Raw genomic sequence first — 22700 nt, forward strand, 5'->3', positions numbered from 1 at the left:
TCTGTAACCCAGCTTCCAGGGGGTTCCTAGCGGAGTGAATTGCTGCTCAGCTTTTAAAATGGATTCTTCGAATACACAACTTTAGCAGGTTATCTCGTGCTGTAATTACCAGCAAACGAACACCGGATGCCCTTCGCAGCCTCAGTGTTGTGCGCGGGCTCTACCTGCAGCTCGGTGAGGACGGGAGAGCACGTGGCATCTGCGTTTTCCCGAGGGGGTCGCACCTCTAACACAAGTGCTTCTGCAGGAACGGGCTGGGAAGGGCGAGGAGGACCCCTGCCCCAATAAACCAGGCCCGGATCTGAAGCAGCCCTCCCCAAAGCAGAGGCTCAGAAACGGTGCTGTGAGGGACTCTCCAGGTTACCGTTTGTGGAGAAATCTGAGGCATGTTCACATTTTCCTGGCGCCTACGAACACCGCTCCTTCTAACATAAAGATTCATCTAAATTCCTTTCTCTGGCGTTTAAACTAGTGACTGTTGGGAGAGAAAAAAAAAAGGGGGGGGGGATCATTGAAAATGGGCTCCTGCATCCGGAGTGCCCGCCCCGCCCCGCACACGGCTGCCTCACCCCGAGATTAAGAAGTTATGCGGCCTGCCACGCGCTTCCCTCTTACAAGGCTTGACTTCACACTGTTATTTTTTCACTTTTTTTTCTCCTGGCACCTGTTCGAATCAGGAGTAGGGTGGTCTGATTGCAAATTTGTTCCTTCCTTAATCTCTAAGCAAAAGGTGGGGAGAAAATCTGGAAGGGACAGAGATGTTTGAAAATACGGTTGAAATGTCATTTTTACAATGAGCCACCTTAGCGTATTTTCAGATTGAATACCATACACAAAATCAAGGTATTTTTGCTGGTTACTAGACCAGCTTAAAAGCTTAACCAAGCAGTACTCATGAAAGCACCCTTTCTTTAAAAGCACCATGCAGCAGAGCAGCAGACATGAAGTTTGATGGCTTTATACTGAAAGAAACAGCACCATATAAAAGCAGGTAAATGTTTGAAACAATTGTCTCTAAGGGCCCATTCAGGCTTTTTTTTTTCCATAAAAAAACATAGTGATGCATGAAAAGATACAAGAGATGTATCTTTGTGGAGATGTTAAGATTCACCCATCCTTCCCTCTCATCCCTGCGGTGCCCCCACTTCTCCCCGAACGCGGGTCCTTCAGGGGCTACAAAGCGCTTCTTTCAGGCACCGAGGCTAACATGGTGACACGGCCGCTCCATTTCCCGAGGAAGCGCCGCGTCCGGCTCGGCAGAGCCTCCGAGGCGCGAAGCGCATCCTCAGCGCGAGGCCCCGGGAAGCCCCCTACGGGGCCCGCCGCTCACTCACTGGGGCTTTGTCCTCGCCGCTACCTTCCCTTTTCAAAAGCCAGGAGCGAACTGTTCCGTCCCCGGGCTAGCCGGACCTCTCCAGGGCCCGGGGGCCGGCCTCCCCGGCCAGCGCGGAGCCCACATCTGGAAGCCAGGCCCGGCCAGGCGGACCCGGCGCGCCCGGAGCACGGACGCCCGGCTTAGCGCGCAAGAAGGAAAATGACTTCTGCTGAAAAGACTCGAGCACTTTTTTCCTCTCCACTGAAATCCGGGGCACAGCCCGTTTGGAACCAGAATAACTTAGTCTGACAACAGATTCTTCCTCTGTTCACAGCTGTCCCAGAGGGAGGAGCTGAAATCTGAACCTCTCGGCTGTGATTGGACCCTTCTCGCAAAAGAGAGGAAAAAAAGGCCTCCCCGCCGCCACCGCGGGCTCAGTCCGCGAGGAGCCCGCGACCTGGCGGCGCCGCACGCGCACCTGCCGGGGCCGCGATGCTGTAGGACCGCGCGTCCCGCGCCCCGCGCCCCGCGCCGCCGCCAGGATGCCGCGCTCATTCCTGGTCAAGAAGCATTTCAACGCCTCCAAGAAGCCCAACTACAGCGAGCTAGACACACACACAGGTAAAGGGGGGGCCCGATGTCTGCATCTCCATCTATCTATAAATAGGTAAACGCAGGGGCGCGCGTCCGCTCAGCTTCTGTTACAAAAGAGCTGGAGACCGAGCTGTTTGCCTCGAAACAGGGTCGCGAAACAGCGGTCATTCCTCTGATCATCCAGGCTCAGGTTTAATTCAAAACTTTCAAACTCTGAACTGGCTAGGAGAACTTCCTTGGGCTCGTCCATCGTCCTGTTCCAAAGCGTGTACATACTTGCATAATGAGTACGTGGAGGGTGGGTGAAGCGCTGCGTAAACGTTGAATTACTGCTTTTCCCCCATGTAATAAGGCTTCTTTCCTGCAGAAAGCGGCGTGATTTACGCCGATCTTTGTACTCACAGGCGTAAGCCCTGCGACCAGCCCACGCATAAAATGGAAGAGAGCTTTTCTGTATCTCTAAAAAGAGTGGGTAGGTTTTCCCCTCGCTGGGCTGCGCTCGCTGACCGCAGTGTGCCGGGGACACAGACGTGCCTTAAGGACAGTGGCCGCGAGCAGCAACGGTGGAAAAGAAATGTCCTCCCAACGCCTGCGCCTCTTACAGAGTCTGTCTTCTCATAAGCACGCTCCGCGCGTGTGGCCAAGCAGATTCTTCGTGCGTTTTTGAAGCTACGTTTCAGCTCACTCTCCTCTCCCCTCCTCTCTCCTCCCCAGTGATTATCTCCCCGTATCTCTATGAGGGCTACCCCGTGCCTGTCATCCCCCAGCCGGAGATCCTCAGCTCGGGAGCCTACAGCCCCATCACCGTGTGGACCACAGCAGCTCCCTTCCACGCCCCGCTGCCCACCGGCCTCTCTCCTCTGTCGGGATACCCCTCATCCTTGGGGCGAGTGAGCCCCCCTCCGCCATCTGACACCTCTTCCAAGGACCACAGCGGCTCCGAAAGCCCCATTAGCGATGAAGAGGAAAGATTACAATCCAAGCTTTCAGACCCCCATGCCATCGAAGCTGAAAAGTTTCAGTGCAGTTTATGCAGTAAAACCTATTCGACCTTCTCTGGGCTGGGCAAACACAAGCAGCTGCACTGTGACGCCCAGTCAAGGAAGTCTTTCAGCTGCAAATACTGTGACAAGGAGTATGTGAGCCTGGGCGCCCTCAAGATGCACATCCGGACCCACACGTTACCTTGTGTCTGCAAGATCTGCGGCAAGGCGTTCTCCAGACCCTGGCTACTTCAAGGGCACATTAGGACTCACACTGGTAAGAGAAAACCTAGTCAGGGACGTTACTGACGGACCGGAGGAAGCTCTGGGCTGGCTGTCGGATTTGCATTAAGTGGCGACACGGCGCCTTTAATGACGGATGGTCATCTTTAGCTACTGCCTGACGACTCGAAAAATCGTCAGAGCACCAAGGGCTCCATTGCTTGCTAACACCCTCTGCTCCCGGGACCGCAAACAAGCATTTAGACTTTGGAAAGTAGATCCAGGAGGTTTGGTCTCAAAGATCAGTTAGCAAAACAGGAAAGATGTGCTTGAATGTGTGTTCTGTGAAATGGCTCCCGAGAGTCAGCAAGTACAAACGGCGCTATCCCGGTCAATTGATCAGGGGGACAGAGAGATGAAGGCGTTGGGTTTTGGGTTTGGATGGTTTCATTCTTGCTGTGCTGTCTCTCGCCCCACAGCAAGCTGGATGGTTAGAGCTGAACTGCTTTCCGTTGTTTGCTTTTGTTTTGTTCTTGCTGCCGAATTTTCTATTCCTAACACAAAATTACCCTTCAGGGAGTCGAGGCGTTTATCCAGGCTTTGTCATACAAGAAAGGAGGGAAAAGGGGAAAGGTTGGGAAATTTGGGGAGGAGCTGACCGTTAGCTGCACCTGCTGAAGCAGAGAGCCTTGACAAGCGAAGCCCTGGGACGACAGGAATTATTTCTGCGTGACCGGTGGCAGGAATCATATTCTTAAGTTTTTTTTAATTTGATTTTTTTTTTTAATGCAACAGTCACATTTGTCTTAAAGGGCCAGATATTAAAACAAGTACCTGTTCTGGAGGGTTTGAACCAAGTGTGGCTGTTTCTCATGCTTTGGGCTAAATGTGGTGGTTGCTCATAAACGTTATCTGGCTTTGCGTTTCCTCTGAAAACACTGATTGTCTTTCTTTCTCCCCCCGCCCGCCCCCCCACCCCGTCCCACTCCCCAGGGGAGAAGCCTTTCTCCTGCTCTCACTGCAGCAGGGCCTTTGCAGACAGGTCAAATCTGAGGGCTCATCTGCAGACACACTCGGACGTCAAGAAATACCAGTGCAAGAACTGCTCCAAAACCTTCTCCCGAATGTCTCTTCTGCACAAACACGAGGAATCGGGCTGCTGTGTGGCACACTGAGTGACACAACCCATGTTTACTCAAGCAGAAGGCACTTCTTCACTCCGCCTCCGAATGACAAGTAAAAGTCCAAAGGCATTTTCTCTTGTGCTTACCGACCAAAGAATATGTATACACACACACACACACATGCACACGCACACGCACACACACACACAGAGCTTCAAGAGCACGGGCATCCATGTGTGTCAAGTTAATCCTTTCCATGTGAAGTTTAAAATTACTATATATTTACTGACAGCTAGATGGAGAGGATAAAAGACAAGAATCTTTCTCTTCAGAGATGAAGCAAAAAGCACATTGTGCATCTTTTCTTACTAAGAAAGAATTCAAAGATTTACATCGCTGCCAAATCATTTCACTGAAAAGAACAGTGTTGCCTTGTAATGGAATTTGTAATAGAACTTCCTATAGGAGGAGAATCTGCCAGACCCTATCTCAGGTGCCTTAGAAAGTATTCCGAGTTTACTTCATTACGTGTCTGATGTCAGGTCACCATCCTCGAGCTAAAGCCTGTTTTGATTACTGGTCATGCTTTAAACTGTGTTTTTAAGGGAGGGAGGGAGGGGGAGAGAGGGGGGGAGAGAGGAAGAAAGAACAAGAAGAAAAAACACAGGAGAATGTATTAAAAGTGGGGGTTTTTGTTCTTTTTTTTTTTTTTGCCAATAACTATACGTGCCTTGGGGGAGACGGGAAAGACTAGCTTTGAACATTCCTGGTGCATATGCTCCATGTCATACTTTTTTAAAGAATTTTTGATGATTTTCTAAAAATTTTAATTTTTTAAATTTTAATGATTTTCTAACGATGGGAATAAGTGCAACAAAGGATTTTTAGAAACTCTGTGATGTACTTAAACTATTTTAAACGCATACAAGAAATGCAATCCACACAGCACTCTTTGCAACTGCCTTTTTAATTAATTGTATAGTTGATGAGTCCATGTAAATTTGTGTTTATTTTTATATGATTGAATGAGTTTTGTATGAAAGTGAGAAGTTGTCTATAGCTAATGCCTATAAACAACCTGAAGACTTGTGAAATTCACGTTTCTTTTTTAAAAAACAATTTTCAAGGTTCTTTTTTACAATAAACATTTTTGATTTAAAATCTATTGTTTGTATACTTTCAGAGACTTTGCTTACTTCATGATTAGTACCACCAAAGAGCTGCATGAAGAACTGTTTCGTTTGTTAATAAGAGAAAAAGTGAATAGTGTTCATTATGCATGTGAGTGTCGTTTTATGTGTTTGATTATAGCAAAGCAATCGGTCAGTATTTTTTCTTTACTCTTAAGATAATACTGTTACATTCAGAAAGACCACGTCCTAATGGGAGTTTGTTGGCAGTATCTCTTTAACAAAAATCATGCTTTCTGAGTGCTAAAAATATTCTCCTTATTAATAGTCAAGAATATTTTTCAAAAATTTTTCTTCTTGATGACTTGATTGTTTTGGCTTTATGAAATCAGATTACAATTACTCGTTGTAATCAGTGCTTGTCACACAGGCCACTAGAACAGTTTAAGGATTTTAAAAGAAATATTTAATGATATATAAGAAGAAAAATAGAACTTCTGCTTGAAAAGATCAGGAAAAAATGGATTTATTATAAATTATACAAGTTGGAAGATTAAACCGTGCAAAGAAACCCCACGTCTAGTGGGATGAGCTAAGCTGCAGTCTGAGCGGTGCAGAGCTAAGTTTCCCTTTATGGTATTTTGAAGAGGCACCACCCACACCCAACGTGCACTGAATCAAACAGGGCAGGACCAGCCAGACCACATACAAGCACATGCTTACCAAACGCCGTGGACGAACTCACAAGTCAAGATGTTAACCAAGTGTCGCAGGCACTGTGACAAGCTGTGTGTTTAAACCCAAACTCCAAACCTGTGGTGTGGTTATTTCACTATTAATCACTTCTCTCTGGTTTGCTCAGAACTTGGAGAATTATTTTTCCTTCTAATGTTCTTGTGATGCAAATAAAAGCTAGAACTAGTATCTCAAAGATGTTAGCAATACCAATATATTCCCTTAATGTTCACACACATTCCACTATGTGTTACATTTAAATTTTAGTCAACATATATAAGGAGGGTGCATGTGACTAAAAAAAAAAACCCTCAATTTAATTTTTTCATATCTCAGGATACATATCTCAAAGACAAAATTATTTGGAGAGCAATTTATAAATGTAGAAGAAATGGCTTGTAGCTTGTCTGGGACAATCTAAAGTCAAAAAAAGACGGCTTTAGTTAGTGTATATGGCATACAAATGATACCTGGAAGTTTGCAGGCCAGGTAACATGTAGAAATATCCCACAAGGGACACGTGTGGGTGAGTCACATCCCTGTAGACATCTGGTTCGTCCTCCCAGGAACCACATCAGCCCACTTTCCTTTCCTTATCAGTAGAGCTACAGGCAAGTCGTTTCTTAGTGTCCAAAACGCAAACAGATAATTTTCTAAAGGGAAAAGTCTGTTCATTCGTTTCATTTCCTAGTGAAGCATTAGTGGTAATATTTTTGCAATATATTTCTGCTTTGTCCTCACCATTCTCACTTCATTCATGATTTAAATATTCTACTTTCATTAAGGTCACATGAGTTTGAATTACGGGACATCAATCAGACACTGAGATTTTCTACAAATACAGCTCAGTCATTTTTTAGATCTTTTAGCATTTTTACAAGGTCTTTGACTACACGTCCTCTAATACATAAGACGTGGCTCAGATGTCACATACTTTGAATACTTTTCCAAATTCACCCTTTCTGAGAGATTTATATCATTTACGATGTGGTGCTTATCTCACTGCGTGGCAGTTTTGTTCTTTTTTTTTTTAAAGATTTAATTTTTTATTTAGTTTTGGCTGCGTTGGGTCTTTGTTGCTGCATGCAGGCTTTCTCTAGTTGCGGCGAGTGGGGGCTGCTCTTTGTTGCGATGTGCGGGTTTCTCACTGCGGTGGCTTCTCTTGTGGAGCACGGGCTCTAGGCGTGTGGGCTTCAGTAGTTGTGGCACGTGGGCTCAGTAGTTGTGGTGCATGGGCTTAATCGCTCCACGGCATGTGGGATCTTCCCGGACCAGGGATCGGACCCATGTCCCCTGCATTGGCAGGCAGATTCTTAACCACTGTGCCACCAGGGGAGTCCCGAATAGGAATTTTTTTTTTTTTTTTTTTTTTTTGCGGTACGCGGGCCTCTGACTGTTGTGGCCTCTCCCGTTGCGGAGCACAGGCTCCAGACCCGCAGGCTCAGCAGCCATGGCTCACGGGCCCAGCTGCTCTGCGGCACGTGGGATCTTCCTGGACCGGGGCACGAACCCGTGTCCACTGCATCGGCAGGCGGACTCTCAACCACTGTGCCACCAGGGAAGCCCTAGACAGAACATCTTAAAGCATAAATTCCCAGTAACCAGCACATCTGCTGGAACACAGACATCAACACATGTTTGTTGAATGAATAAATGAATTGAATAAAATAAGAGAAATTGGTGACATATAGCCTGCAGATCTAAACTAAATTTAACATATTCCCCTTTATTGCAAAGAGTCTTGATAATTTTTGAGAGCTCCTCTACGCAAATATGCTGGTGTGTCTCCTAACTTAGTGATGACATCCTGCTGCCAGTAGGGAGGATGCTCCAAACCGTGGATAAAGGACAAATGCAGGGCCACGTGGACCAGGTTTGATAGACATCCTGAGAGCCTAAGCTTTGGAAACTGTGGTTTTAGTAATAGGGACGTGTTCTAATAAGCCTACTCAGTGTCTGGAATTTGTTTCCTATAATACGAGACAGGGTGGTGCAGTAGGAAGAGCTCCAGCTTTAAAAAGCAACATATATGTTTGTATTATCGGCTTTATGTCCTTATGCAACTTACTTAACCCCTCAGTGCCCTGTTTCCTAAAGTGTATAAGAGGACGGGATCCTTAGCATCCCCGCTCAGGACTGACAGTGCCGGACACGGACAGGCCTTGTACAGCACAGGGTCAAGCCCATGATGCTATTACTCAGCATCGAGCTACACCTGCTCCCGAGCCTGATGCCACCTCACCTGGGTCACATCCAACGGCCACGGGTTCTCGGTGCTGCTGGTCTTTTACGGGTAAAGAGACTGAACTCAGAGAGTTTGGAAAATGGAGCCAGGGTTAGAAGAGGTCTTGAGCTGCAAAACTGAAATCCAAACCCAGATTCTTCCGGCTCCCAAGACCCTGCTTCTTCCGCTGCTTGTGGGGAGGGAGGGCCCGCTGGGCCACACAGGCCACGGCCACCACGATGCAGGCACACAGCAGAGGCCACTGAGAAGACCAAGATGACGTGGCCCCCAGATTAAACAGTGCAGGGCTGCCTTTAGGAGCCGGTGTAATTCAGGAATTACCCAACCACGTCTAGCTCCGTTCGAGAAGCCCCGCTGGCCCCTTTCTTCCAGGGCCGCCGGCAGGCCCTGCTCCCCGACGGCTCCCCTGCGCCCTCCTGGGGCCCCGCAAGCCCGTTTCCTCTCTCGCCCGAGCTGAGAGGCAGCTGGCCTCCATCCTGGGCCATTAACACTTCATCTTCTGAAGGCCACGGCCGTTCCCTCATACACCCACGTTCCTTACCCCGGCTTTTATCTCCCCAGACGAGAAAGGCTTCCAAGTCAAGCACCATTTCTTTCACCACTAAAATGTGGACACTCTGGGGTAATGAGGCAGTTATAATTGTGAAAAGTCTAAGGCTCTTCTGGCTAAGATCCACTTCCGAGGAGTTGTCCCTGGTTCGGATACTGGAAACACTGTGAGCAAAATTCACTTACGCATGAGTGTTCTGTCATCACGGGAAGCAAGAGTTCTCCAGTGAGACGGCTTCTCCCCCATTCTTATCTTCTCACCAGAGGCAGATGGAGAACAGAAGCATTCCACTCACCTGAGACGGACACAGGTGGACGGGAAACCCTCTGGTTTAATTTTCAGGGATAAACGTGTGTCCACGAGCACAGGGCCAGAGCTATGTGCGAAGCGAGGGGCCGGCCCCTCGGGCGTCCAGGAAGTAATCGCTACCCTGTGGGCGGGTGCGCGTCAAAAGCAGCGCGCATGGCAACCCTTCCGCCCTGGCCCTCGTCCAGGCCGCAGACAATGAGCGCTTCAGCGGAGGACGTGCCGCCACGTCCCCGTCCCGGGACCCCAGAGGGGCTGGCTAAGCATTTATAGCCGTGAGTGGAAGGTCTTCTGCCAGCAGGAGACGGCATGCTTATATGTTCTGGGCACTCCCTCACTTAATTAGGCTCCTGTGCTTATAACCCTCTCGGCCGGTTGCTTGGGAAGATGACCTGTAGAGACGATTTGCGAGTTATCACTAACTAGTTTTCTTAGACAGTGGCCGAGGGACAGTTAGGGCGGCAGGGAAGGATGGATGACTTTCTCCAGGCGTTTATTCTGGGCTGGAACTTACCTCCCCACACCCGCCCTCCCAGGGAAGGACTTGTGCCCCTACGTAGTCAGGAGGGAGCAAGGGCTGGTTCTAAAAAGTGGGAAGGAAAGACTCAAATGAGGTGAAATCGCGAGACACTCTTTTAACAAAGACAACGAATGGTCATTATAGTCTGAGCGACCCACCAGGCGCGTAGAGGGTTAGCGCTCTCCGGTGGCGTGCGGCGCTTTTATTCAGATCCGGCAGAAAAGACGGTGAAAGAGGCCACCGCTCGGGCCACACAATCTCGCGGAGCTGCAGGCCCCGAGGTCCATCGGAGCCCCCACCTGTCAGACCTCCGTGTGCTGGGGGTCACCCTGGGTCTCAGTGGGGCGTCGGGAGCGGGCCTGAGCATTTCGAGCCAGCTTCCAGGTGATGGACATGAGGCTGGTCCTGGAAGCTCACCCCGAGGAGCCGGGCTGTGACCACGCTCAGCTCCCGGCCCGCCCGCTCCCCGCACAAGCTGAGGACGGCAGACGACGTCCACGGAAGCGGCGCCTCTCCTCCCGGCCGCCCTGCCCATACCACCCACCTGCCGCCTGATCTGCACAGCGAGTGACGCTCTAACGCTCTGACTATGGCTTCAGTCCTCCTCCACCTTTGGGCCCAGAAGCACACACCGGCTCCTTCCGCTCACACCCCAAGGCTGGGCCCTGCTCTCTGCAGAGAGGCTTCTAACTGTGCTTTCACCCCGAAGGGAGAAAAGCAACCACACTGGCAAGGCTGGCCTGGGGGTGGCCCCCAGGACCCAGAGGCGTGGTCCAGCCTGGGCGCCCTCAGCACCCGGCAGCTCCCCGGGCCTCCTCCCGGGATGCCCGTGGCCACCTCGGGGAGCAGCTGCGGAGGCGTTTCCTGCCTGATTACCTTGTATCTTTGAAAAGTATTTGACTTTCTGCCAAGTGGAAATTAGTTGATGGATTTTTTTCTCTAGTTTTCTCTAGTTACCTTTACTATGTCATTTTAAGTTAATTCTGTATTACTGATTAATATTTATGTAAAACTGCAAATAGACATTCTTAGGAGAAAAGTATTTTCTCTGAACTGATGACAAGTAACCCTTTCCTCTCTTAAATGTTTTTCTTTCATAATACCCAAACTTATCCAAAATACAATAAAAGGATGATAGATAATTAAGTTGAGGATCGTGTTACTTGCGAAGTGTATTGTGGAATGAATAACGTGTAATGGTAGTCAGCTGATCCTTGAAGCACACGGGTTTGAGCTGTACGGGTCCATTTATTAGTGAATGGTTTTCACTAAACACTGCAGCACCGTACGATCTGCGGCTGGTTGAATCCACAGGTACTGGGGCCACCTGTGAAGTTACACACAGATTTTTCACCTGTGGGGCGTTTGGCACCCCCTCACATCCACCCACGTTGTTCAAGGGTAAGCTGTATGCGTAATGAAGGATTCCCTATTTCTCATGTTAGTTACTGTTTGGTGAAGAAATTTCATATTATTGACAATGTACTGATGACCTTGGGTTCTCTATTTTATAGAGTAAACTTGTTTTAAAACCTTATTTGTCAAAACAACATAGAATGGAGATCACGTCGTCCTAAGCCTATAGAATCTAAATGAAGTAAGGTTTGAATCATACCAGGGCAAGTTCAGCAGGAATCACCTAAAGAAATAGGTAAGAACCAATGTCAGGTTTGGGGGGTGATACCGTGCAAAATGCCATAAAGCATCACTAGGTGCTGCACTGGCCCAGTGTGGGCGTCCTCATCAAGGTGGCCATCAGTCGGGTCCAGACAGCCCCATCTTGCTTAACCTGAGCTTTGCTTGGTCGCTAGGAGGTATGCTCCCCGATGGTGGGACAGACACTGCGGGCTGACCCAGGGGCAGAGGCAGAGAGGGCGCCTGGGTGTTAGCACGTCCGTGGGGCTGCGCGGTTCTGCCCTTCTCCAGTTGTGCTTGTCCCGCGTGCGCGTCGGGCTTTGCTCCTCTGCCCTGGTCGCAATCGTAAGTTATACGCACTGTGGGTAAAGGCATTCTGCTGAGTCCAGGCCTAAAACGCACACCTGGTCCCCCACTGAAGCATGCTGACCACGGCCCCCCTTCCCGTCTCCTGCAGCAGGAATGGGGGTGACGTCTGGATCTGCCATAGCTCCGGGGGGACTAGAGGCCCTTCCAGCCTCCGCGTGTCCTGAAGACCGACAGACGGAGGGGCCCAGCCCGTGTCTCTGCAGCATCGGGGGTGAGGTGGACAGAGTGGAAGGAACCTCCAGGGGCCGTGGCAGGGTTGGGGGAGCACAGGCTGCTTGGTGGCTCTCAGACTTGAGAGAGCATCGGAATCAGGTAGGTGGAAACACACACTGCTGGTCCCACCCCCAGAGCTCGGCATCAGCGGGCTGGCAGGGGCCCCAAGAGCCTGCATTTCTCGCAGGCTCCCAGGTGAGGCTGGTGCAGGTGGTCTGGGACCACCTCTGAGGAGGGCAGGGTCCTGGGAAGGGAGGGGTCAGAGGCCCAGCTGCTGCAGGTCGTGGACGAGTTCAGAATCCTCTCTCTCACTGCCGTTCACTGCGTCCTACTATTCGCCAAGCAATGCAGGGACTAGGCACTTGACAGAAAGGGGGATCGGAGAAGACCTCCCAGTGAAAAGCTGAGAAGGAAACAGCACACACCTGTTCTGAACGATTCCAAACTCTTTATAAATTCCTCTACAGCATAGCGGCTCTCAAAGAGTTTGAAATTAAGCTGAAAAGATACGGTATAAAATTCAGAGTGGAGGCAAGGTGGGAGCAGAGCTTCCCTGCACGATAGCAACGATTTTACGGAATGAAAGAGAAAGAAAAGGATAGCTACCATCGCTGCAAAGATTTCCTTATAAAATTAAACTGGGTGAGAGTCCAGGCATCTTTCCCCATGTATTAGTATTTTTAAATCATTTTCTTGCGTTTATAAGCTACAATGAATGAACTCGTTTGGAATAATTGGGCTTTTACTGGTGGGATAAACACTGATCAGCTACAGACTTCCCTCTATGAACCCAGCCAGACAAGCCCCTCTTAGATTCTGTGTTTTAAATCGAAGATGTAAAAGGATCTTTTGTGTTACTGCTTTCCTGAGGCAATAAAAAAGAATTAGAAGAAAAGGCAATTCTAAAGTGTAACTTTTGGAGTTTTACAATTTAGGAAGATCTGGAGGCCTCCGGGGTGGAGCTGCTGCTAGGGTGCTGGCCGGACCCAGGGCGGGAGCCTCGTCAGGGGACGCCAGCTTGGTCCTCTCTCCTGCCAACGTGGAACAGCCCAGGCGACTTTCCAGGAAGGTGTCCTGATCCATTTTAAAGACAGCCATTCTCTTTCTTCAATTTCAGATCTTAAACAAGGAAGGGGCTGCCTTTTCATTTGTCCTTCGGAAATTGATGTTGGACAACATAAACATCAATGTTATGACGTTTTAAAAAGAACTGACGGCCACAGCCCGGTTGTAATCGAGGCCGTTCTGGTCTGTGGTCCCAGCACAGAGCACAGTGGGGCTCCCGGGGCTCTGGGCCCGGCTGTCCAGGCTCCACATGTGGCCTCGCTGCGGCGTGGACTGTTCCTGAGTCCGGGTGGGTAAGGAGCGCACAGCGGATTCAGCACATTTTTTTCTTCGAGTTGAACTTGAAGAAGAAAGTCAACGAGAATGTGATTCTCTCTGGGTCTGTTAGAGAGAGACACTCCTCCCTCTTCATCAGCCTTTCTCACCTGCTCTTGTCACTGTTAATAAAGTCACCTTAGAAGGGTGTGATCAGAGCACCTACCCTTTTATCATCACGGATCAGTCTCTAGCTAGTGGCCCACCAGCCTCAAAGCCCCACCCACAATAACGCCAGAAGCTGAGAAGTCAAGATGAGGTTTCTCAGACTTTAAAACCACAGAAACATACAAAAAGCTCTTCATCCAATGAGCTTGGCAAGAGCTTTGAAACTTTTCACCTCCTGTCTGATGCCCTTATATAATGTGCACACTTATATGTGAGAATAGATGACTTCTGCAAACAGGAAAGAAATCAACACTTTGGAAAATCAAAGGACAGAACACTGTGACCGAGTCTGACTCTTCCTGTTGTGTTTTCTCTCCATGTGCTTTACCCGTTATCTGGGTCTATGTCAAAGATAAAGTGATTTTTTTAGGGCTTCCCTGGTGGCGCAGTGGTTGAGAGTCCACCTGCCGATGCAGGGGACGCGGGTTCGTGCCCCGGTCCGGGAAGATCCCACATGCCGCGGAGCGGCTAGGCCCGTGAGCCATGGCCGCTGAGCCTGCGTGTCTGGAGCCTGTGCTCTGCAACGGGAGAGGCCACAACAGTGAGAGGCCTGTGTAACACACAAAAAAAAAAAAAAAAAGATAAAGTGATTTTTAATACCAAAATCATTTTCGTTCAATCAGGAGGATTAAAATGATGTGCAGGAGAGAAGTATTTTGAAGCAGAGTTGAAAAGGAAGATTAGAAATGGGTTTCTCACTTATTTTTTTCACGAATGTGTGGATTCCACCTGACAACCCTCCCCCGCCTTTGCTGGACGCCGCACAAGGGCAGTGAGTTACCAGCACATACTGACACTTGGGTTGGAAGTGAAGCACGTGCGCAGCTGCCATGGCAACGAAGATGACTCCATCTTCAGAAAGTCCTTATTCATTTCCGGCGCCAGAAAACCCCAACCAGGAGAAGGCAGGGCTGAGGCCTGGCCCGCTTGCTTTCCGGAGGTGGTCGACAGGCCCCACGGGCCACGGGCTTCACTCTGAGTTCCTCCCAAGCCAAGCACACCCTTCACCAGCGCAGCTGAGCTGACCATTGGCAGCAAACCTACTTGGAGTTTGACATACTGTGATCCTTGGTGTCCATTTGGGCTTTTTCCTAAAAGCCAACCTGCTTAATCCAGCGAAGTGACATCCTCCCACCCTTACTGTTCACAAGAGAAGAAACAACGTGACGCCTACCTGTTCAGGTCCCTGTTTTACTCTCTTTCCCATAACAAGTTAAAACTAAATAAAAGAATATGGAAAAGAATGTATATATATGTATAACGGAATCACTTTGCTGTACAGTAGAAATTAACACAATATTGTAAATCAACTATACCTGAATAAAATAAATCTTTAAAAAAATAAAACTATTCATGGCTTTTACACTGAGATTAGCCAATGCTCAACATTATCAGCCATGAATCCCACCAAACACAGTGGGATCCGAACCCCAGACGCATCTGTAGAAGACGTCAGCTAAAAGAAGGGCTCATGATATGATAAACCATATCAACACGTCAATACCGTTTCTTATTGGCCAAACGAGCTTTTTATATCCAGTAATCACAATATTGCATTTTGTCAAGTAATAAGTAAACACTCAGAAGACCATGAAGAAGTGGTGAGCTGCTGTTTAATTCATATGTCGTCACAAATAGCTTTTACTAAATATATATAAAGAGATCCCAGGAAACTGGCATTTCTACCACAAGAGCACCATGGCCAATTCACCAGCCATGTTGGATAATCTGTCAATATTTCACAGAATCCCAACTCACCCAAAGAGGATGGGAGACCCTGTACCCCAAGATCAGTGAATCTTCGAAAATCCAGCAACTGTCTACTTGGGGATCATGTGGGGACATTCAAGTAATTCTGACCCAAGCCTGGACCCCTCTAACGGGGACTGCCTGATACGGCTGTGGCTGTAGGCTCCATCCTCATGAACGAGGAAAAATTAACATGAGAGCAGTTCTGGCCCACTGGCCCAACTCCAGGGGAAACATGAGTTCATTGAATGAGCAATCATGTGTTTGCCATGCTCTCATGGAAAGAGCCCACTCTGCTCTTTAACCAGGGGAAAGGATGGCAGGGAAGGCTCTCTATCTGCCTCTGATATAGCAAAATACAGTCATGAAAAAGAAAAACCTTCCTCAGCACGTGACACCAAAGGCAACTTCTGAACATGAGATACTACCCAAACCCACAAGCTTTTATTGATTGCTCAATAACTAAATGATTGATGTTATATTTGTGTGCTCCAGAAATACTGAACAGTTTCCTATAGTTTCCTAAACAGACTAAACCCTGGAACGCCCTGTACCTCCTGCCGCTGGTCCCCCTCCTACCTTGTGTCCATCTGGCTCATTCCCACATGTTCTTGGAACCCAGTTCAACTGCCTCCTCTTCCAAAGAGCTTCCTCTGACTTTCCCAGACCTGCACGGGGCTCTTATCCCCACGGCACACCGCACACAGTTCACGCGACAGTTGTTTGCCTCTGTGCCCGTCTCCTCACTGGACTGTGAATTCTTTAAGGGTCGACACTGGGACCACATTTTTACTTCCCAACACCCTCCATGTTCCTGTGGCCGAATAGATGAGCAGAAAGTTTTTACTGCACGGAGGACTATTTTGTCCCAAGGTAGCCGTGACCTGGTGATTGTGAGAATAACTTAGCTTCTCACTGTAAGCCCGGAAAGGTATTCTAAGACACCTTGAAGCCAAGCAGCGCAGATCACAGATGAACATCGATGTACGATCAGCGGCTGTCTCCCGTGGGGCAGGGAAGCCAACAGCTGTCACAACCTCAGTGCATTTTTCAAGCCCTCACGCTCTGGTCACCGTTTCCAGGTCTGCCCCCGGCAGAAAAGTTCATCATGATTAAACAACGGCAAACGCTCTAACTAAAGCCATGTTTCCAGCCCCGCGTGCCTGCTCTATCTCCCTGTCTCCAGCCTCTCCCTCTTGCCACCTTTTCCTTCCCCCGTACATGCGGGGGCGGGACCGCAGATGGGACTTTCCTGTGGTGTGCTGCAGGCTCTCTGCGCCTCTCCCAGCTTGTCCCCCTGCCTTCTGTGGTCTCGGAAACCAGCTTTCGGGATGATTCACCCAGCACTACATGCTCCGGATTGTTTAAGGCTCTTTCGTGCACTTAATGGTTCTTCAAAAAATGCAGCTGCCCAGTGTCTGTGTCGAACTACATCCAGGAAGAAAAAGTGTGTCTCCCTCAAGTCATCTCTACTTGCGCACAGATCTAAGTTCCTATCTACATTTCAGGGGCGTGTGCGTGTGTGTGCGCGCACGTGTGCACGTGTGTATGAGTGTGTGTGCGCGCGCGTGTGCATGTGTGTGCGCGCGCGTGTGTGTGTGTTGCAGAAGCGCCGTCACTGTGTAGAGTCTCTCAGGCTGGCAGCCTTGATGCAACGTTCAGTCTTTGCAAATCCCTATTTGGAACACTAGAAACATCTGGAGAAACCACATTTCCATGTTGAAATAAAGATAAGTTGTCATTTCTGCTGCTCATTTTGAATGTATCCCACAGCCTGACGAGAGGATTTTGCCCAGAGCAAGTTATAGAGAAAGGAACTAAAGAAGAAAAAAAAACTTTTTAAGGAAAAAAACAGATTTTGTAGCATTCTACCAGGAGTTCTCTTAACTACCCCTCCCACCAGGCCCAGTGGGTGGGCTTCCGGGGTAACTCGGGCCAGGAGAGCGGCAAGGACCATGGCAGGCAGGGGCCCTGGGCAGGCACACTGACCAGCCGTTGTTGGTTTCCCTTTGCTAAATTCAAATAATAATTTAGACCTATGCCTAATAATGCATGTCTGTGGTCTGCACGTTTAGGATAATGCAGTATCAACACAAGGTTTCAGGCTGATGTTCTAATTTCACACTTGATTGTCTTCTTGGGCCTGTGATTAAAAATCACAGCTTTCCATGCGTCCTCCTTCCAGGGAGACAGCAGTGCATTTTCACAGAACCGCAGCTGCTGCGCCTGCAGGTGCCCCTCGCAGGGGATTCAGGAGCCCAGGCTCTGCCCAGGACAGCCTGGCGTCCAGCTAACAAACTCCCTGGGGCATCGAGCTACCTTCATCTTCCTCACATTCTGTCCCACTACCTCGGTCATCTCCTGCTAAGAGCAGTCCTTGCATTTGCTGTGGTTCTAACGCACTTGTGGGAAAAAGTATCAGACGGTTTTGGCTTTGAGATTTCACACTGGAGTCTGACTCTGCGGTTTCATTCCAAAAATACCATAAGAAAGTCTGAGGAGCAGCAAAGCCAGGGGGAAAAAATAGCTGACATTGAGATTCAGTCCCAAGCATCCACAAATATTTCTAGAATCTTTTTTTTTTTTTTTTTGGTCAAGGAAACCTTTCTTCAAAGAAAAGCTTAGTCATTGAAGAGCCAGCTGTGTGAGAAACAAGTGAGAAAGATTCTCCTTGAAATGGGCCCGGATGCTGCCTGCACTTCTTTCCAGACGCCCCCCTGGAGTTCATCGGGCAAGACTGACACCGCCTCCTGGCCCCCACACTGTGCTCCAGAAAGTAGGTGTCTTCAGATGCTTCACAAAGACTCCACTGGTCCCAGGCCCGTCGATGTAGACTGAATCTTCTCATGGTCTCTTTAGTGTATTGGACAGGAGTTCTTACACCAGAGATCTGGACACCCCACGGCCTCTCTGGGTCACGGTCACTGCCAGATGAGATGTCCTGTAGGCTGCCAGCCCCTGCTCTCCCCGGGGAAAGACCTCAGGGAGAACAACCCCTGACCTATCTGACCACTGCCTGCAGGAAGAGGGGTGCTGGGAAGGTGGGGAGGAAGGACAGTAACTCGAGGCCCACGTGAGGCTGGGGGAGGGTAGGGATGTGAGTAACCCACGTACATTTACGTTGGGTTGTTTCCAGCGATGAGGTCCATAAGAGTAAATGCCAGTGCCTGGGCACTCTCTGCAGCCCAAGAATCCAACACAGAAGCTCTGCTGACATCCTGCCATCACCTCCTGCATCCCTCAGCAGCATGGCAGCGCACAGCAACTGAATGACGGGTATCTCTTCCTCGCTGGGAACTCATATTTCTCAAATGAATCTGAATATTTACCCTCCAGTCAATTTCGAGTTCTAGAATGGCTTCCACTTCCTTGTAAATATGGGCATTTTAATGATTTCTGAGAAAGGACACAAAGAAAAAGGAGTGGAAAAAAGAAACTTTCAAGATCGTGTCACACGGCTCACACAGGTCGTGCTAAATCTATGGATGTAAATTAAACAAATTGATACTCTATCCAGTCTGTCAAATAGATCAACAACTGTTTTTTTTTTTTCTGTGAGTTTTCCTTTTTCTTCTTTTTCTTAAGGAATGGGTAAAATGCTTTGGGTAAACAGGTAAACCGAAAGATCATTCTGAGTCATCACCTCAGCCGTCGACTGTCCGCATCTTGATGGTTTTCGACCCTCCTGAAATTTTCCATTCGACTTGGGTGGCTGGTTTTACATTTTTTCCTGGACCCCTGCACCCTGTGGGGCTTGGGACTCCACCAAAGACAGAAGTGAACTGCCACCTGCCTGTGGTCTCCTAGCTCCTGCCCGCCTGGCCACACGAAGCTGGAGGGAGGAGAGACCTTCCCCCGGGAAACCTTTAAAGGGAAAGGAATTTCGTGCCAAGGCTAGTCTTCATATGCAGATGGAGAAGCCTTACTTAACCTCCTCTTTTCACATCAGGCTTTCCTTTGTTAGATGGTAAAAGACAAATAATTTAACTTTATCTATGTATCTATAAGAAATTTGATAACATTTTAGAACTAGAACTAGATTGGTAGATACTTAGATTCACTTGAGAAATATTTTTTTACACTCTAAAAAAGCCTGAGCCAGAGATAAACCTGCTAAAATCCTAGTTGTAAAAGCAAAAGACCTTCCCGGGCTTTTCTATCACAGCCCCAGACTGAAGTGTCGCAGGGAGCTTCCAGCCCCTGTTGGGTATCCATCGCTCCTGGGAGATACTTTTCTAAACCTAGTAAGTGAATGATGTACAGACAACCCCCTGCAATTACTACTCTGAGAGAATTAACATTCGCTTTCCGAAGATTCCTGTTGTCATCAGTGTTTTTACAGGACAACTGTTCTTACATACTAACATGGCTCTTTTTTTTTCCAGGAAATTGTTAGTTACGGAATCCAACTGGCCAACTGGCTGCAATCTCTGTGAACCGAACGCAGGTGGGACATCTCCTTTGTGACTCTCACTTTGAAAGGTGCTCTGAGAGTAACAGGCTGGTGTGGGACCGTGTTAAAGCTGCTTTGAGGCAGCGCCTGGGAACACAGTGACACCAAGGAGTGCAGAACACAACCTCAGAGGTAAATCTCTCCTCTTCACCTTATCCCCTCCTCCTGTCCACATTCTAATTCTGAGGAAACCCTTCAGTAACTTCCTAAACTTTCAACCAGCACGGTTCTCACCAGGCATCTAGGCTCGGAGGCTGTCCTGCATTCCATTGATCGCCTTCAGAGTGAGCTCTGCACAGAATGCGGATGCCAGGACACTGCACGGAGCTTCATCCGGCCCCTTGGAAGCCTGCCTGCACAGGTCACTTTCTACACGGAGTCACATGTGACATGGATCAACTCATAACCCTATAAAGCAACAGCACCATCAAAGTGCAATATCGTAACAGCCGAATTTGTGTCTGCAGCTCGTTAAAAAGCTGTGTTCTACCTTCGTTTTCTACAGAAGCAGACTGCATGTCCTTCCTGATATTTTCACTCTAAATTTAATACACTGTTTACCTAACGGAAAGATTATCCAGCACATAGCTGCCTTCATTCTTTAGAATGCGCTTTTTTTCAGTATAAATAGTGGCAAGATTACTATTTAGAAATGATCTTCCTTAGTTTGCAGAGCCCAAAAGCTGGTGGGCTTGTCCTTATACCTTATCTTTGCGTCTGATACTGAATTACACATCTCAGTGAATCTCTCCACTGACAAGAAGCAAGAACAAGGTGATGGGCTGATGAGGGGTCAGTGCGTTTGCACATGTGACATGACTATTCTCGGGACACGTCTTTGCAGAGGGACGTCTGACTGCAGATCCACATCCGCAGAGGCTCCCTGGTCCCGGTCCCATGTGAATCTGCACTTGGCTACACTGGGGCCCATGCGCTCCTTTTCCTCACGCCTCTCAGTGGGAGGTGGAAACGGGGGTGGGGGGGGAGTGCCTCGGCCCCTCCCTTGGCTCCAGCATCCCTGCCACGTTAGCACCACGTGTGGCTGCAGAGCTTTACAACACAGCAGCCCTTTTTCTGTTTCATTGAGAAATAACTGACGTGCATTACTGTATACGTGCAGCACACGCTTAAGGCGTTCAGCCTGATGGTTTGATTCACACACGTTGTGAAATGATCACAGCAGGGTTAGCTAACATCCCTCGCCTCATATAGATACAATAAAAAAGAAAGAAGAAAAGAGGAAAAATACTTTCTCCTTGTGATGAGGACTCTTGGGAGCTACCCTCTTTCCAACTTTCACATATAACACAGAGCAGTGTTAATTCTATCATGTGGGACGTCACTTCCCTAGAACTTTTTTACCTGGTAACTGGAAGTTTGTGCCTTTTGACCACCTTCATCCAACCCCCCTCCTTCCACCCCTTACCTCTGGTGACCACAAGTCTGATCTCTTTTTCTATGAGTTTGGTGGTTTGTTTTGTTTTGTTTTGTTTAGATTCCACATATAAGTGAGATCGTAGGTATTTGTCTTTCTCTGACTTATTTCACTAAGCATAATGTCCTCAAGGTTCTTCTATGCTATCGCAGATGACAAGGTTTCCTTCCTTTACATGGTTGAAAATATTTCATGAAATATATACACCACCCCTTCTGTGGGCATTCATAATTTACGTGGCTGAGAATACTCCATGAAATATATATACCACTGCTTCTGTGCCCATCATCCTTTACACGGCTGAGAATATGCCATGATATATATATATATATATATATACCAGCCCTTCTGTGCCCATCATCCTTTTCATGGCTGAGAATACTCCATGATATATCTATAGACCATGATATATATACCGTCCCTTCTGTGCCCATCATCCTTTACACGGCTGAGAATATGCCATGATATATACATATATACCAGCCCTTCTGTGCCCATCATCCTTTTCATGGCTGAGAATACTCCATGATATATCTATAGACCATGATATATATACCAGCCCTTCTGTGCCCATCATCCTTTTCATGGCTGAGAATACTCCATGATATATCTATAGACCATGATATATATACCGTCCCTTCTGTGCCCATCATCCGCCAGTGGACACAGGTATTTCCACACAGGTTGTTGGGAACACGGGGTGCGGCAGACACACTTTCTGAGGGAGCGGGTTCGTCTCCTTTGCGCATGCGCCTAGGCGCGGAGCTGCTGGACGGCGTGGGAGGCCTGTTTGTAACATCTGAGGCGCCCCACACTGTTTTCCACGGTGACTGTGCCCCTTTACAACCTCGCTGTGGGGACGGCCATCATCCCAGGACGGGCCCACAGAGCTGGAGTGCGCGGTGGGGTAGAAGCCGCCCCCCCACCCCGAGGCCTGCAGACGGACGGAAGCTCTGCTGACCGGCACGCGGAACCAACAAGACCCCCGCCCCGGGACGGCCGGTGTCCTCCCGCCGGGCGACCCGGGGCCCGAGGCAGGCCCGTTCCCAACGGCCACGCTGTTCCCGGCTCTGCTTTGACGCCATCAGGAGGACGGCCCGGGGAAGATGCGGCCACACTGCTGAGCCCCGCACGGCGTTTACACCGAGGCACCCCCGTGACCCAACAGAGGGTCCTTTCAAAGTCTTCGGACGCAAACAACCTTGAAAATGGTGAAGCATGCGCCGCTCGTTCAAACTAGGGCTTCTGTCCCCAGGAGCGGTGCAGCCCGTCTCCAGCACGTGCCAGACGGCGGCCCCCGACAGCAAGGGCCCGGGGGCGCCCGCGACGCGGGAGGCGTTGTGCGAAGCCAGCTGCTCGCTCTTCAGGCCTGCGCGTTGCTTCCCCCACTACAGCGGCCGTGTGCTTGAGCCGGAGTGACCAGTGACCCACCCACCGGGGAGGACCGCCCTGCCCGCCGCAGCCCCAGCCGCAGCCCCAGCCCCACGCTGCGGCGGGCTCTCGCCTTCGGGCCCAGAGCGTCGCAAGCCTGAGTTCTCGCGAGCTCACGCGGCTCCGCCCCCCGCTCGGGGCAG

At 49.2% G+C, this 22700-nt stretch overlaps 2 protein-coding genes and 1 long non-coding RNA gene across 4 annotated transcripts in view; 2 read left to right on the top strand and 1 right to left on the bottom strand.

Moving 5' to 3' along the window:
• The window catches only part of PPDPFL (pancreatic progenitor cell differentiation and proliferation factor like), a 185949-nt gene that overhangs the window by 37797 nt on the left and 125452 nt on the right, over positions 1–22700 (bottom strand). The gene's annotated exons all lie outside the window — the stretch shown is intronic.
• Positions 1762–5403, top strand: SNAI2 (snail family transcriptional repressor 2). The gene is made up of 3 exons (XM_067712368.1): positions 1762–1936; positions 2624–3169; positions 4108–5403. The coding sequence occupies exons 1-3, from the start codon at positions 1858–1860 to the stop codon at positions 4287–4289; spliced, it is 807 nt and encodes a 268-aa protein (XP_067568469.1). The 5' UTR covers positions 1762–1857; the 3' UTR covers positions 4290–5403.
• LOC137210466 (uncharacterized) lies at positions 17688–22597 on the top strand. 2 transcript variants are annotated; one of them, XR_010936555.1, is made up of 3 exons: positions 17688–18014; positions 19624–19823; positions 19929–22597. It is a non-coding gene; the product is annotated as an uncharacterized lncRNA (long non-coding RNA). The 2 variants fall into 2 exon arrangements; XR_010936554.1 differs by having other exon boundaries at positions 17691–18014; positions 19914–22597.

This window comes from Pseudorca crassidens, chromosome 17, assembly GCF_039906515.1.
Source record: "Pseudorca crassidens isolate mPseCra1 chromosome 17, mPseCra1.hap1, whole genome shotgun sequence".
NCBI classification, from domain to species: Eukaryota; Metazoa; Chordata; class Mammalia; order Artiodactyla; family Delphinidae; genus Pseudorca; species Pseudorca crassidens.

What these genes read in the sequence shown, in the direction of transcription:
- SNAI2 (XM_067712368.1), top strand. Translation starts at nt 1,858, where the DNA reads ATGCCGCGCTCATTCCTGGTCAAGAAGCATTTCAACGCCTCCAAGAAG. An exon ending in CGAGCTAGACACACACACAG is followed by an intron (nt 1,937 to 2,623) that starts GTAAAGGGGGGG and finishes TCTCCTCCCCAG; the next exon opens with TGATTATCTCCCCGTATCTC. An exon ending in GCACATTAGGACTCACACTG is followed by an intron (nt 3,170 to 4,107) that starts GTAAGAGAAAAC and finishes CCCACTCCCCAG; the next exon opens with GGGAGAAGCCTTTCTCCTGC.